At 46.9% G+C, this 18,688-nt stretch overlaps 1 protein-coding gene across 2 annotated transcripts in view; it reads left to right on the top strand.

Moving 5' to 3' along the window:
• CCN4 (cellular communication network factor 4) overlaps positions 1-7,520 on the top strand; it is a 52,265-nt gene extending 44,745 nt beyond the window's left edge. For both annotated transcript variants that reach the window (XM_073329337.1, XM_073329338.1), the window contains 3 exons: positions 2,806-3,063; positions 5,047-5,240; positions 7,082-7,520. In XM_073329337.1, coding sequence (XP_073185438.1) covers positions 2,806-3,063; positions 5,047-5,240; positions 7,082-7,381 — 752 coding nt within the window. In that variant the 3' untranslated portion in view covers positions 7,382-7,520. The remainder of the gene's footprint in view (positions 1-2,805; positions 3,064-5,046; positions 5,241-7,081) is intronic.
• Positions 7,521-18,688: the final 11,168 nt, after the last annotated feature.

Here is an 18,688-nt window from a genome sequence, read left to right as displayed (position 1 = left end):
GATGTTTAGTCTCCGAAGAGAAGAATGAGGGGGGATTTGATAGCTGCTTTCAACTACCTGAAAGGGGGGTTCCAAAGAGGATGGCTCTAGACTGTTCTCAGTGGTAGCAGATGACAGAACAAGGAGTAATGATCTCAAGTTGCAGTGGGGGAGATTTAGGTTGGATATTAGGAAAAACTTTTTCACTAGGAGGGTGATGAAACACTGGAATGCGTTACCTAGGGAGGTGTGGAATCTCCTTCCCTAGAAGTTTTTAAGGTCAGGCTTGACAAAGCCCTGGCTGGGATGATTTAATTGGGGATCGGTCCTGCTTTGAGCAGGGGGTTGGACTAGATGACCTCCTGAGGTACCAACCCTGATATTCTATGATTCTATGAACAGAACCAGACTCAGGACCAACCCCTGCAGGACCCCACTCGATATGGCCTTCCAGCTTGATAACTACTCTCTGGGAATGGTTTTCCAACCAGTTATGCACCCACCTTATAGTAGCTCCATCAATGCTGCCTAGTTTGTTATGAGCAGGTCACGCGAGACAGTATCAAAAGACTTACTAAAGTCAAGATATACTTGACTGTAAACCTTCCATTCCCCCTGCCCCTGAAAAAGATCTGCTGGTTCTCCAGCCTGTTAGTCAGTTGAGAGGTGACTGTAGGGGTCTTGCTCTTTGAGTTGGCTGTGGCCAGGAGTAAGAAGGACACCGCAGTTGGAGGCCCAGTCCTACCCTCCGATTTACAGCTGTATGCTCCTCCATTCCCTGGAACAGTAGGTGACGCTCAGTGTGTTGAGTAGGCAGGGAAGATGTCTTGACTGGCTGGCAGATACACATGGCTGGCTTCAGACCAAAGCAATACAGGCGCATGCTTGGGACGGTGGGCCATAGGGAGACCCACCACTCATCCCTGCCACGGGGGCCCAAAGGAGAATGCAGCCTGCTGCCCTGCCAAGAGGATCAGAGAGGCAGTCATCTCTTGGCCTGATTCCTCACCCTCAGCAGCTTGAGGTCCCAGCTCAAGTCTCGCAAGGGACCCTGAAAACCCTGAGGCTGGCCAGGTAGAGGGAGGTTAGGGGTGTCCTGCTGACCAAGTCAATTAGGACACAGCAGTTTCTCATGTGACACTTCACACCCCTTTCACCTTCACACTCCTTTCAGGCTCCTTCCCTGCTCTCAAGGCACTTGCTTCCTTATTTGGGATTGTCTACCCATTCTCCATGCATTTCAGCGAATACACTTCGGGACCGATCCTGCAGAGGACTTGGGGCCTCGGGGACTGAACGCACTCAGCACGTTCCAGGAACTGGCCCTTATATGTAAAGGTCATGCAGAGCTCCTTATTCAGCAGCAGCATCTGTCCCTGCTCATTGAGAGTATTATGCATCTGGTCCTGTCCATCCAATGTATATAGTATAATCTTCTAATAATATAACACCTGAAGGAGATATACAGGTGTTGGGATGAGTTTGAGGTTTGGGGTGAAACCTATGGAAAACGCAGTGACTGCATGTGGTTTCAAGTCAAAACCTTCAAGCTTCTGAGGGTTTGGATGGGTTTTTCTGTTTGAGCTTTGGGATAACTCCAAATGAAACTCTCCGTGTGAGGGGTACAAGGCAGTGTGAGCCTGCATAAATCATGCGGGGGAAATGTTTGCAACAAATCCCCCCAGCAAATTGAAACCACGGACTTGCTTCCCGATAGTGTGTATGCAAGGATTGCAGCGTATCACTGGAATTCTCTGGCTGAGTTTTGCCTCTGTGCCCTCACTCAGAAACACCCTCTTCACAACTGCAGGTGGGCACAGGACCCAGCATCTTGAATCTGCATTTGGATTTCAAACAACTCAAATTGGGGCGGGAGTTGGATTCAGGGATTTTGTTCAATCCATTCTAAAAATAAGAGGCTTTTGCAAAATGTGAATCTAAAGTTTCAAATCACCTGGCAGTTGAAGTGAGGTTTGGTTCAGGCCCCTCTTTAACCAACCTTAAAACTTTGTGATCGTTCCAGTGCAAGAACATCTTCATTAATGAAGAGAATAGAAGGGGGATGGCAATGCTTTATGTAGCACACTGCTTCCCTGTGACTAATTATGAAATTGCAGCTTTAACTTGCTACTATATTACAAGCCCCTGACTGCCAATTGATTCCAATCAGAGCCTTGTAGAGCTAGCCTTCATTACAGAATGAGAGCTCCCATAACGTGCCTAAGTCTGCTTTTCATTGCGAACTCAGAACTTTGCCCCAAAGGCTCACAAGCCCTGTTTCCAAGAGCACCCGTGTTGATTTGTTTGTGTAAGAGTTGCGTGGAGCATTCATGAGGCCAGGTAAAACTCAGTAGTTCTATTGTTCCTGGCTCTCAGGCTGGGAATTCCTTCAAGTCGTATAAAATAATCGAGCAATCAACAGTCATAAGCTTTGCAGTCATAAGCTGCAATTCCCTGGATCATTATTACAGTCCTTTTGTGTCTGTTTGCTTGTTTGTAAGGGGAACTTGAAACTCAATGAAAAGCTCCGTGGATGCATGTGTGACTCCTGGCAGATCCAACAAGGAATAAAATATATTCTTCAGACCTCTAAGAAGGAAACTGCCACAGCTGTGCTTCATAAGGGGGAGCTACCCTATTAGTGATGATAAGGCCTAAAATTATATGGACCTGCTTTGTTCTGCAGCAGAATGGTGCTGGCACTTAAATTTTGGCCCTGTCAGTCTGGGGAGTTCCCCATTAAAGAAACTAGCTATTCTGAATACCGTTCATGATTTTTGTGGTGTTGTCTCTCTCTCGATCTCTCTCTTGCTCTTCCCGTTTTAGAAATTATGGGCGTGGGCTGTGTCCTTAACGGAATCCGGTATAAGAACGGAGAGACCTTCCAGCCCAATTGCAAGTACAATTGCACATGCATTAATGGGGCTGTGGGCTGTCTGCCATTGTGCACCAACTCACGCCCCCCACTCGTCTGGTGCCCGAACCCAAAGCAAGTTAAGATAGCAGGCAAGTGCTGCGAGCAGTGGATCTGTGATGACTCAAAGAAGATCAGGAAGACATCTCCACGACATATCTCCTCTGCAGGTAGAGTGTGTGTGTGGGTAATGGGCATCGCCTTGATCGTCACGGGGAATTGAACCCGGGACTGCCAGAGCTAAAGTGTCAGCCTCTGCAGCTTGAGCTAAAAAATTAAGTCCCCCTAGCTGGCAGCTGCAGCAGACTCCAATCCCCTGTGAATCAGGCAGCAGAGAGAGCGCTGTGTAACTCACCCTGCAGAGTGGGTTACATGCAGGCCACTGCTGTGTAGCACAGCTGCTGGACAGGTTTCTGCAAAATGCCCAAGTGCTCCTGACAATTGCATTAACCACAGCAAAAGAGGAGGGAGGAGAAGGGGGGAGCTGTCACTGAAGCTAAGACTTCTAGCACTGGGAAAGTGCCATGGGCTGCTTCCTCATTTAGCTCTGCCCATGTCACATTCAGGCTTAGAGTTAGCATGCAAGAGTTTATCAACACAGGGGCGTCGGGTCTCAGACAGAATCGTACATATGCGACTAGCCCCTCCTGCCGCTCGCGCTGCCATGGCTGCACGCTGATTCTTAGCACACTAGCTGGATCAGAAATTACGCCTCCCACGCCAGTGTAGACATACCCAGAAACAGGCCCATTCCGCAGCCATGCAGCCCTGAATTTTGAGACAGTCTGGGTGGGGATTGGTGCCTATCACTATAGTGGCCTACCCCCCATAATCTGAACTCCTCCCCCAGACTTCGGGACAGCGTGGGTCTAAACTACAACACGGGGCTCCCCCCTCCGATTGACCCTGACGCATGCAGCAGGGTAGCTGTGACGCAATCCCACTGCACTGCAACATCAACATGTCTGACTAACCTCCTCTCTGGAGTGTATGGAACATCCTGCCATAAAAGGTTGGATTGTATGAGCCCTAGCTAAAGCATGGTAGCTGAGAAAACAGGCAGAGAGGTGACTGCCCAAAGCTACTTTAGGTACTGATAATCCCTGTTACCATGGCAGCTGGATGCTTCACAGTCTTTAGTAGTGTATTTATCCTTATAACACCTGGTGAGGTAGCATAGTGCTATTATCCCCATTGTACGGATGGAGAACTGAGGCACAGAGAAGCTAAGGGACTTGCTGAAGGTCACACAGGAAGTCTGTGGTGCAGCAAGGACTTGAGTCCAGGTTTCCTATGGATTAGACTAGTGTCCTAAACACTGGGAAATCTTTCCTCTTCATCAAACAACCTTGAACCCCAAAAAAGTGTAACTTAGGTTCTGGATGGGTCTCCAGATCTGGGTTCAAATCCTGCCTCTGTCCGACTCATTGTGTGGCCTTGGGCAAGTCACTTAGTTCTCCTAATACAGCCTTTGTCTGTCTTGTCTATCTAGAATATACATTCATCAGGGCAGGGACTGTCTCTTACTTTATGTTTGTATAACACCTAGCACAATGGGGCTTCTCTCTCTGTTGGGACCTGGAGGCTGTACTGAATTACAGGTAAGACCAGCCCAAGTTCTGCAAACTGCGTGGAAACCTGAGCTAAGGGTTGTGAATACATTAAACCCTGACCCCACCGTCAATCTGAGTGCCTTCTGAGTTCTCTGTGGACTATTCCCTCATCCCTATCTACAAATGAAAGGCTCTGGGCTACTCCAGCCCTCCACAAGGACTGTGGACCATTCCCTGAGTCAGCTGAATCAGTACAGAAATAAACTTTCACAATAAACTCAAATTTCATCTCACTCCTACAGTGACTGGTACATGTTTCCATTGTTAATTGTTCATATTGTGGTAGAATATGGGAGCCCCAGTCTAAGACCAGGGCCCCATTGTGCTAGGTACTATACAGACAAATAAAGGAGGCAACCCCTGTCCCAAAGAGGTCACAATCTAGGAGGTCGCATGGGATGAACGAACAGAGCTAAGCAGGAAAATGGAGCCCTTTCCATTTGATTTAATTGTCATTCAGTGTATTGGCCTGGCAGTTAGAATGAGCCTTAGAAATTATGTTTGTGGGGTAAAATGATGTCATATGACTTTGGTCTATAGCTTACGAAGGAGAGAATGAATCCTGGCAGAAGAACTGCATTATTCACACCTCATCCTGGAGCCCCTGCTCGAAAACCTGCGGGCTGGGGATATCAATGAGAATTTCCAATGACAACGACCAGTGCCAGCTCATGAAAGAGAGTCGCCTCTGCAACATGCGGCCCTGTGAGGTGGATATAAACAAACACATTAAGGTGGGCCCATTTCACAGCTCGCCTTTTAGTTTGCTGATTGGTTGCCCCTCTCTGCCCAGGTGCAGGGCACTGAGAGCTACGTGTTGGAGAGTGTAATAAGGTGGATCTTCTGACAATGAATGGGATGGGAAATAAGAAAACACTGACCTGCTGATTAGCAATTGCAGCCTGTGGCCTAAATAAAGTCTGGCCAGTGCAGATAGGTGTAATTTCTCCTCCCTGGACCAGTAGGGACCCTATTCTTCCATTGCAGGATGGAAATAACTCCCACTGTGGGAAGATTGCTTTACTTCCCGCCAGGAGCTCCCTACAGATGACAGCAGCATACCAGCCACTCGTTCAGATGTGCCCATGACTGGGCTAGCCGGAAAGTGATGAAGCAGTGCTCTCTGTAGGTGTAAAACAGTGGTTCTCAACCCACAGCCCATGGGCGACTTGCGGCCCAATCAGCACCCAGCTGAGGCCCATGTGACATCCTCGGGGCCATACAAGTAGTATATATATTGTGTGGGTGCAGCCCACAAAGAACAAAGACATCTACACGTGTGGCCCACAATAGTAAATAGGTTGAGAACCACTGGTGTAAACTCTGCTGTTTGGAAGCAACCAGCCTGCCACGAGTGAGTTTGCAAGTCCATGCATGTAAATCTGCAGCACCTACAGGAGACAGGTGTGTGGAATATTCTGTGAGAAAGTGTGTGTGTGTGTGGGGGGGTGGCGATGGAGTTAAAAATCCTTGAAATTAGAGGGGATTTTACATTTTACTTTGATTTTTCTGTGTTGTGAAAATCAAAACGAGCAGTGAATATTTTTTTCCACACACGAGAGGTATGGCCCTAGTTTTCAGCAGAAAAGGTCAGCATTTCATCATTGAAGATTTGTCTTTGCAATAACACATGAAAAGATTTTTATGCTCCAAGGCAAAAATTGCCATTTTGTGAACAACTTTTGAGCAGCTAGATTTTGGGGCCTTAAAACGGCTTGAAACAAAATATGTATTTTTTTTTCCTTGAGAAATGTTGCAAAAAACATGTAACCATCGGCAAGTACCTATGTCATATGCTGAAATAAGGGTTTATGCAGCACTTAAAGGCTGTTGGCTCTCTGCATAGGGTGGTATTTGGTGTGGTAATGCTAACCTCACATGGCAGGCAAGGACTTCTAATTAGAGTTTGTAGAAATTTATCAGTACAAGAAATTTTCCCATTGCTTTTTATCAAAAGCTAGTTTTTTCATGAGAAAAGATCATTTGACTAAATTTTTCAATTGTTTTCTGTGGGAAAATCTGAAATGAAACAAATGCTTGTTTAGCTTTGACTCAAAATTTGCTTTTTCAAAAGCAGAAAAATTTTCAAAATGAGGAGCATTGAGGTGTTTTTTGTCTCTTCGTGTTTTCCTTTTCCTTCTCAAAATGTCTCCAACTTTGGAAAAGTGTCTGAGAAACAAAAACAACAAAAACAAAAAATGGTCACTTTTCCAAAGTAGGAGAAGTTTGGAAAAATTAGAGTGGAAAAAGGAAGGGGGAAAAATGAAAAAACTAAAAGAAATGGACCATAGGCATTATTCATTTTAATCACTCTCTGGGGGAATGGGTGAGAAAAATACATTTTAAAAAATGGAATTTTTTTAAAAACATATTTGAAATGCAAACTTGTTTTCAATCCTGTGAATTTGAAACCATTTGGAAATATCAACATTTTTCACTAATTGTTTTCCGTTTTTGACCATCTTTACTGCCACCCTCAGGGAAGTGCTGCGTACGTGGGACAAAGTAGCATCTGGGAGCACCCAGCAATGAAAATTAACCTTTGCCTCTCTTTCTGTCCTCTCTCTCAATCTAGCCTGGGAAGAAATGCTTGGCCGTGTATAGGGCAGATGAACCAATGAACTACACCATATCGGGCTGTGTGAGCAAAAGTACATACCGGCCAAAATACTGTGGCGTCTGCACAGACAACAGGTGCTGCTCTCCGTACAAGTCGAAGACTATTGAAGTGAGGTTTGAGTGCCCGGATGGAACTGGATTTTTCCGGAAAATCTTGTGGATCAACGCCTGCTTTTGCAACCTGAGTTGCAAGAACCCCAATGACATCTTTGCTGACTTGGCACATTACCACGATTACTCTGAAATAGCGAATTAAATTGGCCGAATGCTGGAATGAACCACTGCTCTGATTTTACAGAGGTTTTAAAATAAAGGAGAATCTTCCATCCAGTGCCAATGTAACATTTGTTTCTCAAAGTCAGAGTTAAGTCTCCTTTGTTTATCCCACTATATTGAGAGGCTTTTAAATAATGGGAGCTAGGCAGCAAAATACCTTTAAACAAAATCTGGCCCCCAACCCACTGCAAATCCCAACCAGAGCTGTTGGGGCAGATCCTGCAGCTCGATGGATGGAGCTATAACAAGCTACACCAGCTGACTTGCTGCTGCTGGCTTTTCACTTACCACTGGGCTAAATCCTGATGCACTTCCTTTTACTTAACCAATATTCTGGAAAACTCTCATTGGCCTGCAATAGGCATTCTGCCAGGGTAAAGAGTTAAGGATTTGGTCCATACATTTGTATCAGGAGGTGAGGATTAGCCCCAATCTCTGTTTTCCTTAGCAGTCAATCATTCTTTAATTTATAGACCCCTCTATTAGTTCTTTCTGAGGTTTCACTGAGGCCTGGTCTACACTAGAAAATTGTTGGCTTAACTGTGTTGCTCAGGGGTGTGAAAAATCCACCCCCCCGAGCGGCGTTATGCTGACCTAACCCCCCAGTGTAGAATTTGTCCATTCCTCCAGACTTCACCTGTCGGGGAGTTGGATTCGCTGTGCCGATGGGACAACCCCTCCCGGCAGCATAGGCAGTGTTTGTAGTGGTGCAGCTGTGGCATTTCTAGCTCTGAGTCTCCAGCCCCAGGAGCACCTGACTCCTGCATGGGTGCACTAGCTGGGGAGCAGATGCAAAGAGCCACTCTACCCCTCCATCCCCACCCCCACCTCATGAAACGTCCAGGAACCAAGGAATGTCGAAGTCCTAGAACTCAGTGACTGCAAGGGCTGCTGTCTGGGGGAGACGGGGGGGCAGGTGTGAGTTGTGCCAATCATTCCAAATCAGTGCTCATGAACCTTCGTACCAGACCCACATGATCATGCTTTTTTCCACTTAAAACTCCATAATGCACCATAAAAGATTTATGGTGCTATAATGCAGCGTGGCCAAGAAATTGAACCCTGATCCAAAGGGCTCCAAGGGATGAAGAGGTTTGTGGCTGGGCTTCCAGGTCATCCCTCACGCTAGATGTACCTGAGCTGTGAAGTGAAGATCAGGAGCTAAACTTTTCCAAGTCTGAGAGAGTTTGAATCCAGTGTTCTGATTCAGGCCAATCTGTAAAACCATGTACATAACCCCGGGCCCTTGTTTGTGGATATATATACACACACTTACATATAGTGCACCATAACATATTCTCCTAGACACTTTCAGTGGCAAAGAGAGGGACCAGGCAAAATGATCAAAGGATATAAAACAACCAGAATCATGCTCTAGGGTGCATTTGTTTAACTTTTTTTCATAGTGTGATTAGCTAAACATTAGCGATGCCAGAATGAACTGTTGGCAGTGGACGTGACGCATTGTTTACATCAATGGCTGAAAGACGCTCTTGTGAACTGATACACGACCATCATCTCCAGGATACGGCCATTTTCAAGTGAAGTGAATGCCTATCAGCCACAGAGCTTTTATCAAGAGAATTCTGTGTTTTATTTGTACCAATTGAGAGAATAATAGCGGAAGGAGGTAAACTCCATTTGTGGTTTGAGATGGAGACCTTCTCCTATACTTTCAAGAGAAATATGAACCTTGTGGTGCAGAGACTGAGGACATCTGGGTTCACGTCCTGCCTCTGCCACAAACTTCCTTTGACAAGTCACTTAATCTCTCTGTGCCTTAGTTCCCCTATCTGTGAAATAGGAACAACAAGAATCTTATTCTCTAGGCTTTGTCTGTCTAGTTAATTTAGACTGTAAGCTCTTCAAGGCAGGACTGACTCTTGCTGTATGTTTATACAGTGCCCTAGCACAATGGGATGCTGATCTCCGTTGGGACCTCGCGGTGTTACAGTCATAGAAATAACACAATAATAATGCTAGGGAGGAAATGCCAATCTCTGAGCTGGTGCTAGAATTCTTTTGGTGCTACGTTCTACAGCAAAGATAAAGCTAAAATACTCTGTGCTGGGGGGAGGCCACAGACAAGGCCCTTTGGCCCAAACCCTGTTCACTCCAGGCACAGAATCCCATGGACATTCATGTACTTGTATGAGGAGGGGTGTGTGTGGAATTTGAGGGTCTGTTCCCGCTGCCATCAGCAGCGAACCTCCAGTTGGGTTTGAGGTCGGTAAATTTGTGATGTCTCACCCTCTGTGGGTGCTTTACCTCTGTAAGGACTGAAGGCACAAGCCTCAGTGGTTTGGAACCATTTAAAGCAATAAGTACATCTGATGCAAAAATAAAAGTACCAAATATATAACTTAAACAAGGTGTCTTTGCACTGAGTCAATTAGAACTTAAAAACACTGAGAAACGTATATGGGATTGTAGCCCCTGCTTGCTAGAAGTGGCACTCTGTCCCCCTCCAGTGGTGGCTAGGCCACCTAGAGATCCATAAGCCTGCTACAGCTTTGGAGAACAGACACGTGCCAGTCAGCTCCAGAGGTCCCAGGTTTGATCTTTGCTGCCTACTTTATGGGTCTTCAGCGTTACATAATTAAAATGCAAGCACGTTGCATTCTGTCGGTAATATGATCACTAGCATTGTATTGTATATAGGTAATGTCGGAAGTTACAGAGCTCATAAATACTAAGCGATATTTTAAATTAAGCCACTGATTACTCACCCCCCGCTTTTTGTTTTGTTTAGGAAGACCAAAATGTGCAAGGTACTTTAAGAAGAGCAGCGTATTAAAATGATGGGACTAAAATGCTCAGTGTTACAAATTAAATCCAAGCACAGCCTTGTCCATACACATATATCATTTCAGACTGTGATTTCATTATGTATAGAACTGCCAGAGCTGTATTTGTACGTATCATTGTTCTGAGGTATTTAGAAATTTGTTGGGAAGGTGCAATTGGTTGTGGTCAAGAAGCCTTTGAGTTATGTTAGCTTCATAACAAATGTAAACGTAGGACTTGGCTGTACAACACGGTGTGTGTTTTCCCAGCTGAAATGCTACAGCTACACTTTAAAGGGAATAAATAACTGCAAAAACAGTGAATTAATACACAACTGCCTCCTTATTTAGAAACATTTAGAAAGTGTGTGTGTGCGCGTACGCACAAACATATACATCTGTCCTGTTCCTTCCTTCTCTTCTGTACCCCTCAACCTGCAGGGCCCAAATATGAGGTGTCATGTGTGTCAAAGACCCAAAATGAAAGACACACAAAAAAATTAATCATTCAGGAAACTTAAAACGTGATGGGATCCTTTCCTCTAGCAAAAGGCCCCTCATGCCCCAACTACCCTTTGATTTGTATCTACAGGTCTCCTTCCTTGTACAATACATGTCACTGGACCAGGACAACCCAGTCCCTACCGTTTGCCCAAGCCTGAGTGGGTAGTTTGGACTCCATAATGCCTTTTGACGCCTCCCCTTGGAGGGTGCAGGGTTTTTCCTTGCTAGGGAGGAACGACTTGCAATCCCCACACAAGATTTATTCACAACAGACAGAAAAAAGAATTAAAAGAAGCTATTAGTATATTTAGATTTACACTTCTCCTACGCTAGAGAAGATGCTTAACTACAGACAAAGCTCATTATTGTGCGAAGTTTGGTCACCTTTTTCCTAAACCAGCTTTTACTAACCAACCCCACCCCACCGCGAGCTAGGTTACCCAAACCAAGCGGAACTGTAGGGGAGCAACTGTTCTATGGAAAAGCGCTTGGAGGCCAAGGAGGACAGTATGAGGACAGATGCCTCTATCTGTAACTTCTATGACTGAGGCATGTTGTAGCTGTGTCGGTCCCAGGATATCAGACAGACGTGATGTGTGAGGCAATATTTTTTATTAATATTCCTTAAGGCATAGACACGCTCACCCCACTTTCCAAGCCATAAGACTCAAGAGGGACGGGGCCTTGCAGAATATATCATGCTGTTGGGTATCAGACACACAGGAGGAATGCACCTTCTCGAAAGTAGGGGCTGCCCTAATTCAGGGCCTTGATTGCACCACAGCATGAGTCCTAGCTGGTACCAATGGTACCGCATGGTGGTACGTACCCCAGTTGCAGTGTCAGTCACCACCGTGGGTGGAGTATTCCTCACCATGGAGATTAATAGAAATGCCAGCTCCGCCATCACATGTAGATCTCCTGGTACCACGAAGGTCCTCAGTTCACCGATGGTGCCACAAATCTCCATGCAGGAATAGACTGCACCAGGATGGGTGGTGCGGAAGTAAACAATGCTGAAACAAACCCTGTCAAGGTGCAAGGGAGCCTGGGGATTTGGTGTGAAGGGACTGGCACTGAAGTGAGTTGTACCAGGGCAGAGAATGGCACTATGGGCTTGGTATCCAAGGCAGCAAGTCATGGTGCCAGAGATGGTGCCAAGGATGTACTGTGCACCCTTGGGGCTCCAGCAGTACTCATCCCACTCCATGAAGTCCCCTTGGAGTGGGAAGTGACTTTGAATCTCTTTTTGCTGGGGAATTTCCAATGGATCTTTCTCCCACTCTCCCCAGAGGAGTGATGTGCCTACCTGAGTCCCCATCATGGCCGGCTTAGAAGATGGGACTCAATGCTGATCTGGAGCTCACTGATGCAATTATGGACGTAGACTGAGATGGTCTGGAGGGAGCGGGGGGAGGGGTGCATCATGCTTGGATGAGAGGAAGGCCGCACAGAGTGAGCTAACTGGGATAGTTTACAGCCCACCTCTCTTGCCCTTGGGGCACTTTTAATAAAAAAACTTACAAACAGAGCTTTTCAGGGATATAACCTTCCCCAAGGCAGAAACAGGAACTAGTGTGGTCGCCATCAGAAGGAAAGGCTGAGGCCTGAGGCTTGACCATGGTACCAGGGAAAATCTTCTGGCCAATAATCAGACAAAATCACTCCACGATGAAAGAATTGCCAGTGGACAAGCTGCACTAACACATTAGTGCTCACTGATGGGACCCAAGTATTTACACTAACGTTCAAAAGAAAGGGCCTTGAGAGGTGCATGCTGGGGCATTCTGAATCACAGCCATTGAGAGGGACCTGAGGGGTGGTTGGCCCTGCACTGCCCGATCACTCCTCAGTTCCCTCTCTGCCCAGTTTGTGAACAGCCAAAACTACTCATGTCAAATTTGCAAATAGTTTCAGGTTGACCAAAGCTGTGTTTTCCCCTCAAATAAATTATTCATCTGGAAAACTTCCACCCAGCTTTACTGATCAAGAGAGTCTGATCTCGAATACATGGGGGTGGAGGTGCAGGCATCCCAACGGTGGAAAACATCTGGATGTTCACGCGAAGAAGCAGCCTCAGTTTCTCCCCCCAGGTTTTGTTTGCAGACTCTGTTAATTCATTCGTTCAACCAAGGCAGCTTTGGCTTCAGTGGATCGTTGTCATAGTCAAAGCCCAAACATCTGGTAGTTGCAAGGAAAAGCATGAAAACACGCCCTGAGGGCTCGGCTCCAGAAAGCAACCAAGCAGCACTGTGCTACTGTTCCCAACACAATGGGCACCTGCTCGATGCCTGGGCCTCCTAGGTGGCATTGCAAATAAGACAATACAAATAAGAGACCTAAATGTATTAAATATCCCATGTTTTTTTTTCACATTTGGGGTGGGCAGAACTGCCTTGCAACAACCGATCCTGGAGCTTGCTCCAGCAAATTGATTCCCCAGACAGTGAATGCATAGCCCTGGCTGTTTCTCAGCTACTTTCACTACTGTTCCTGTCGCTACTAGGTTCTCAGCAAATTTGTCTGTCAGCTCCTCAGACAAGATGAGAAACAGCTGTCCGCTGCTTCTTCCTCCCAGACACGTGGCATCCCCCAAAGCATGTGGTCTCCGTTTGACAGCCACCGGCCTTTTTTTTCCCCCACTGGCCACATCTGAACCAGATTACGGAAGCCACCTGCGTCTGGGTCATCTATACTTTGCATGCTGAGACCCCGTCTCTGGGAAGAGGGACACACTTGTCACATTTTATGCATGTGATAAGGTTCCACTGAACCAAATGAGTCTGCTCAAGTGAAGATTCGCAAAAGGACTTGCGTGCCTCACTGCCCCTTTAGGTGCCTAAATCCCAGAGTCAGACCCACCGGGATTCACAACCCCCACCCCCCAGCCCACAAGTGCCTAAAGTCACTGAGCACCCTCAACATTTTTTTTTTTGCAGTAAAATCTCTCTGGGTGCCTGTATTTCTGCCTCAGAGCATGTGCAGTGCAAAAACTCATTGGCACAGGGGCCTCTCTCTCTATGACAGCGATTCTTTCATTGCTTATCCAGTGGAACTGCTTCAACAGGAGAGACTGAGACCACTACAGTAGACTGGCCCATAGCCCAGTGCTTTGAGCTCCTGCCTGAGAAGTAGCATATCCCAGCTGAAATCCCTTCTCCCCCCCAGGTGGGGATGGGACTTGAACCAGGGACCTCCTATCTCCCAGGTGAGTACCCTAACCACTGGGCTAAAGTTAAGAGGGAGGGGGAGGGCTGCCACTGCTGCCTCCTGTTCCCCCACCCTTGCTAAAATGGAATAGGCCCCTCACCCGAGAGGGCTTGCAGCTGAGAATCCCAAGCAGCGGGAGGTGCCTCCCTCCAGCCCAGACTTGGGAGCCTATCTAAGAAAGGGGCAGAGCTTGGCGTACACCCCTTGGCTTGGCAGCTACCTTAGGTGGGGAGCCTCCAAGGGTGCTGGCTTTTGTGACTCCCCTTCTGAGGTGCCTGTCTCTCCCCGTTTGTTGTACAGGGAGCAGAGGTGCTGAACTCAGGCTTTGTGAATCCCAGGGATTTTTCTAAGCACCTAGAAGTTAGGCGTGGGAAAGCTCAGCATCACCAAGCCTAAGTGTCTTTGGGAATCAGGGTGACCAGACAGCAAATGTGAAAAATCGGGACAAGGGGTGGGGAGTAATAGGAGCCTATATAAGAAAAAGACCCCAAAATTGGGACTGTCCCTATAAAATCGGGACATCTGGTCACCCTATTGGGAATCAAGTCCCACAAGCCGATAACTTTTCAGGATCAAGGCTTTATTCTTGTCTCTCAAAGTCACAGAACTGAGCTGTCTCATTTCTTCAGCTTGCCTTGCAAAAAAAGAATTTCGTTTAGATTTTGTTTCCCCAAACTATGCCTAACACAAATGTGCTAAAAACCCCATGTGTCTAGCACCGTGGGATCCCTATCCTCATGCTTCCAGTGATATCACAATGAATTGTTTTTATTAGGGCAGGGCCCACTGACAGAGCAGGAGCTGACCCGAGTGGAGCTCCAGTAAATATTTTCAACCCCCCAGGAGTTTTTAATAGCATGTGGGGGGGGGGGAAGGCGCTCCAGGAAATTACCAGAATTTAAGCCCTGCACAGGAGACAAGCATTTACCAGAAAAGCTCACAATCCGTATCACTCACCAGCCTCAGAATGAGCAAATTCAATGAACACAACCACAACAAAACACAAAAATACTACCTAAAACAACATGGCCTGGTAAAACTCTCTATTTGCAGAGCCCACAACTAGTTAAAACAAAAGAGGAGCACAGCCACATCGATAGTATAATTAGTGCAGATGAGGAACAGCCTCGGGAGGGGCTCTTTGGATGAGCAAGATGAGCTTTCGTACGGGCCAGTATTGTCAGGACCAAGCATTCAAATTTTACCAGTCAGATTCCCACCCAAAGTGCCGAGATAGACACAGAACCTTGTGGCTGTTAAAGCAGTCTGTATAATGCCTGCCTTCTGCCCTTTGAGCCTTCGGTGCGGAGCAGCCCACCTCCCGTTTGTAGCTGATCCTTTCTGATTCAAGAGTCAACCTGAAATGCGGGCCCAAAATTGCAGGCTGCCCATCTACGTATTCAGAGGAATTTCCCCTGCTTCTAATCTCTGAGAGGAGGGGAGCTGGTGCCTTCCTTATCACTCTGTAGCCTCCTTCCCTAATCTTCCAGTCACTTCCTCCCTCCCTGTCTCTTGCCCAGTCCCATTTCCCCTTATGTTGCTCCACAATCTCCTGTCCCACAGCTGCTCCCGTATACTGATCGCCTCCAGATTTTCCCTCCCTCTCTTCCTCCATCAGTCAGGTGCCTCTCATAGTCTCCCTCTCTGGTGCACCTTTCCCTTGTCCCCACAGATCCCTATCCTCATATTATCCCTCAACTCCCCAACCTGTCCCAGCCACTTCCCTCTGGCTTCCTCTTGCCCCACACATTCCTTTGACCCCACCACCACCCTCCATCCCCTTAGGCGTCTTGCTCTCCCCACTGGCTCCCACACTGTGAAATGACAGGGGAGTTGTAGCCACCAGCTCCGGCTACATGGAAAGGACACTGTGCTCTTCATCTTCTTCACTTTGCCACGGCCAAAGGGACTCTGTTGTCAACAGTGTATGCGCCACATGGCTTCTGCTCGGCAAGGAAGGTGGCTATGGTCCATCTGTGTAAGAACCTTCATGGCTGCTCATTTATAGGGCCACCAGGTGGTAGCACAGAGTCAGGAACCGGGGAGCAGCAGGGTGCTCGGTAAAATGGCCCAAATTTCACCACAAGAAAGCGGTAGCCAAAAAATTACCCGTCGCCACTTCAAGATTAACTGGCTAAGGCGTTGTAAAAGTAGCCCAGTCAGCAAAAAATCACAGAGGTTGGCAGCACTGGGCTGAGGCCCGGGATTGCCCTGCCCCGCTGGCATCTCAGCTTCCCAGCTCGCAACAGCCCCCACACCTTAGGCCCTGGCTGGGCTGGGTTTAATCTGAGATAAGAGCTCCATCACGAGACATGCCTAACTCTGGAAAGCTGCAGCAGGGAGGGAAGCTTCCTTGACCGTACTCCAAAAGACTCAGCAAGTCTCCTCTTTAGTCCAATTGGCTCTGGGCAGGTCAGACAGCCCCTGTGCCCACTTGCAGAAAACGGACGTAGGGTGTTCAGCAGATTAGGCAAGCACAAGCCCTTTGGGGCTATTACTAGTCAGCAGGTGTGGGGGGGGCTGTGGGGGGGTTGCACACGCTCTGAGTTGTTTAAATATCAGACATAGGGGTCACTAGTTACCAAACATAAAACCTGCATGTGGCTGAGTGGAAATACCATATCCACACGTTAAAACCTTGCCTACTGTGGCAGCAACAACTGCTCACATATGCAGGGGCCCGAACTGCAGAGAGACTGTCAGTAACCCGTACTAGCCCATGATGCCAGGAAGGCAGAATGCACACGAGACGTAGCAGCGCAGTGGCCACTTATAACCCATACATGCTGGAGTCACAGCTTTACGGGACAGCACAGCTGAAAGCAGAACATACTAAAACCATGTCAAATGCTGCAGCAGCTGCTTGTTGCCCGAGAAGTACCGGACAGACACGAAGAGGATTCCAAACAGCAGGGAGAAAAATAAGCAGCTTTACTGAAAACTGCTTCTCCCGCCTGGCCCATCACTCACAGCAACACGTGACACTAATAAAAATCACATCTAGGTTATTTATCTGGAACTGGAGCTCTCCAGCTATTTGGCCTGCAGCAACATGTACACGAGCTCCCTTCAGCACACACACTCTGCTGTGTCAACAGGAGCCAGGTAGCAACTCATGCCCTGCTGTTACTGTTCTGCATTTAAAAGGACAGAGGGGGAAATCTGGGCCAAAAATCTATTCAGAACTCTCCAGAGGGGTGGCCCTGGGGGGGAGGGGGGGAGCAACATTCACCCCCAGATTTCAGAGATAATATCTCTCCTTTCCTGAGTGTGGAGAGAGAAAGTGTGATGTCTCAGCTACCCCAGTTGGCAACCAGTGATATCTCTCATGGGCCCCCTCAGTATAGTATCTGGGAACCAGCATAATGACAGCGCTGTCAGTGAGCCTGCAGGGCCACTTTGGCCTTTGGTGCTGTCAGGTAGCAGGCATGGAAGGATTGCTGGGACAGGGGTGGGGGGGATTTTGTGTCAAAGTTTTTACTGCTTCTCTTCAGGTAAGATCCTCCCCTGTGGTTCGCGATACACAGCCCAGTTTATTCCTTCCTTACAACTGCTTCTATTTCAGAATGGGCTGTTGGTGACTGGCTAGGAAGAGTGGAGCACTAAGTGAATTAATACTCCTGTACTGGAGTAGCCAGTCTAACCTCTGCCTCCCATGAGGCAAGCAACACAGAGCACACATCTTCTGAGCTCCAGGTAGGGGCCCTAAAGCAGATTTAAAAATGCATTCAAAAGCCACGCCATGACCTTCAGTGGAGTAAAGACAAGTCATTTGAAGACCAGCACTGGGAAATTGTTATATCCTACCCTTTGCATCACTTTAGTCTTAGCTGACTACATACCCACCCTTTCACAGAGCCACCACACATCTTCACTCTTAGGGCCCTGAAACCTTTTGCAGTTGATCACAGAGGAAATTGGTCATTTTTCAAACAGAAAGTCAGATCCATCTCACCCCAGCACACTGATTTACACCACAAGAGACTTGAAGGAAAGTTCACAGAATAAGTCACGTAAGGACTAGTTTGTCCTCTTTGAACAGGAGACAGTTACTTCTTAAACCAGCTCTACTAAACATCTGAAAACACAAGTAAACTTTGACAGGCCAGTCCCACAGTTTGTTAATCAAATGAAAGGTGCATACTCATAGTAACTTAAGCTTTTCTGAAGCACTGGGGAACACCTATAATTTTTGTATACATGTAGTTGCATCCTGCCATGAAGTTATTAGAAGAAAATCTATTTAAATATATAGTATTGGCTAATGTATCTATTGAAAACTGACATCTACCAACCCTGGCATTAATGCCTGAGGCACATACTAAAAGCCTTAGTAATGTAGTAGGACTGATATCACTACAAGATGCTAGCTAGGTAAATTCTGCTGTAGCTCAACAGGAAAAGTCTGCTGGCCAAAATTTGGAAAAATGATTGGGAATTTTGGATGCTTCAGGCGGGCCTCTTTAAGGCATGTTTATTTGGGCACCCAAAATCAATATTTTCAAAAATCTTGAATCTGGATGATTCTTTAGTTCTGTACATATTGAACAAAAATTCACCCGAGCAACACAATTTGTAAAGTAGGGATGTGAAAGAAGGATTCCAAGTACAGCAGCAGAGACTTGGGAGGAGGATCATGAGGAATTACTTAAGAACTGTGGGAAGAAAAAGCACATGTTGATTCAGGTTGTGATTAAATATCTGTAAGTTACCCTACTATGAGATCCAAGTGCTAACTCACCCTAAAAGCTACAGTTCTTCAGCAGCATCAAGCCTAGCTCTTTATA

This window comes from Lepidochelys kempii, chromosome 2 (assembly GCF_965140265.1).
Source record: "Lepidochelys kempii isolate rLepKem1 chromosome 2, rLepKem1.hap2, whole genome shotgun sequence".
NCBI lineage: Eukaryota > Metazoa > Chordata > Testudines > Cheloniidae > Lepidochelys > Lepidochelys kempii.
Note: the sequence above shows the minus strand (reverse complement) of the source record. Positions and strands in the feature narration are given on the sequence as shown.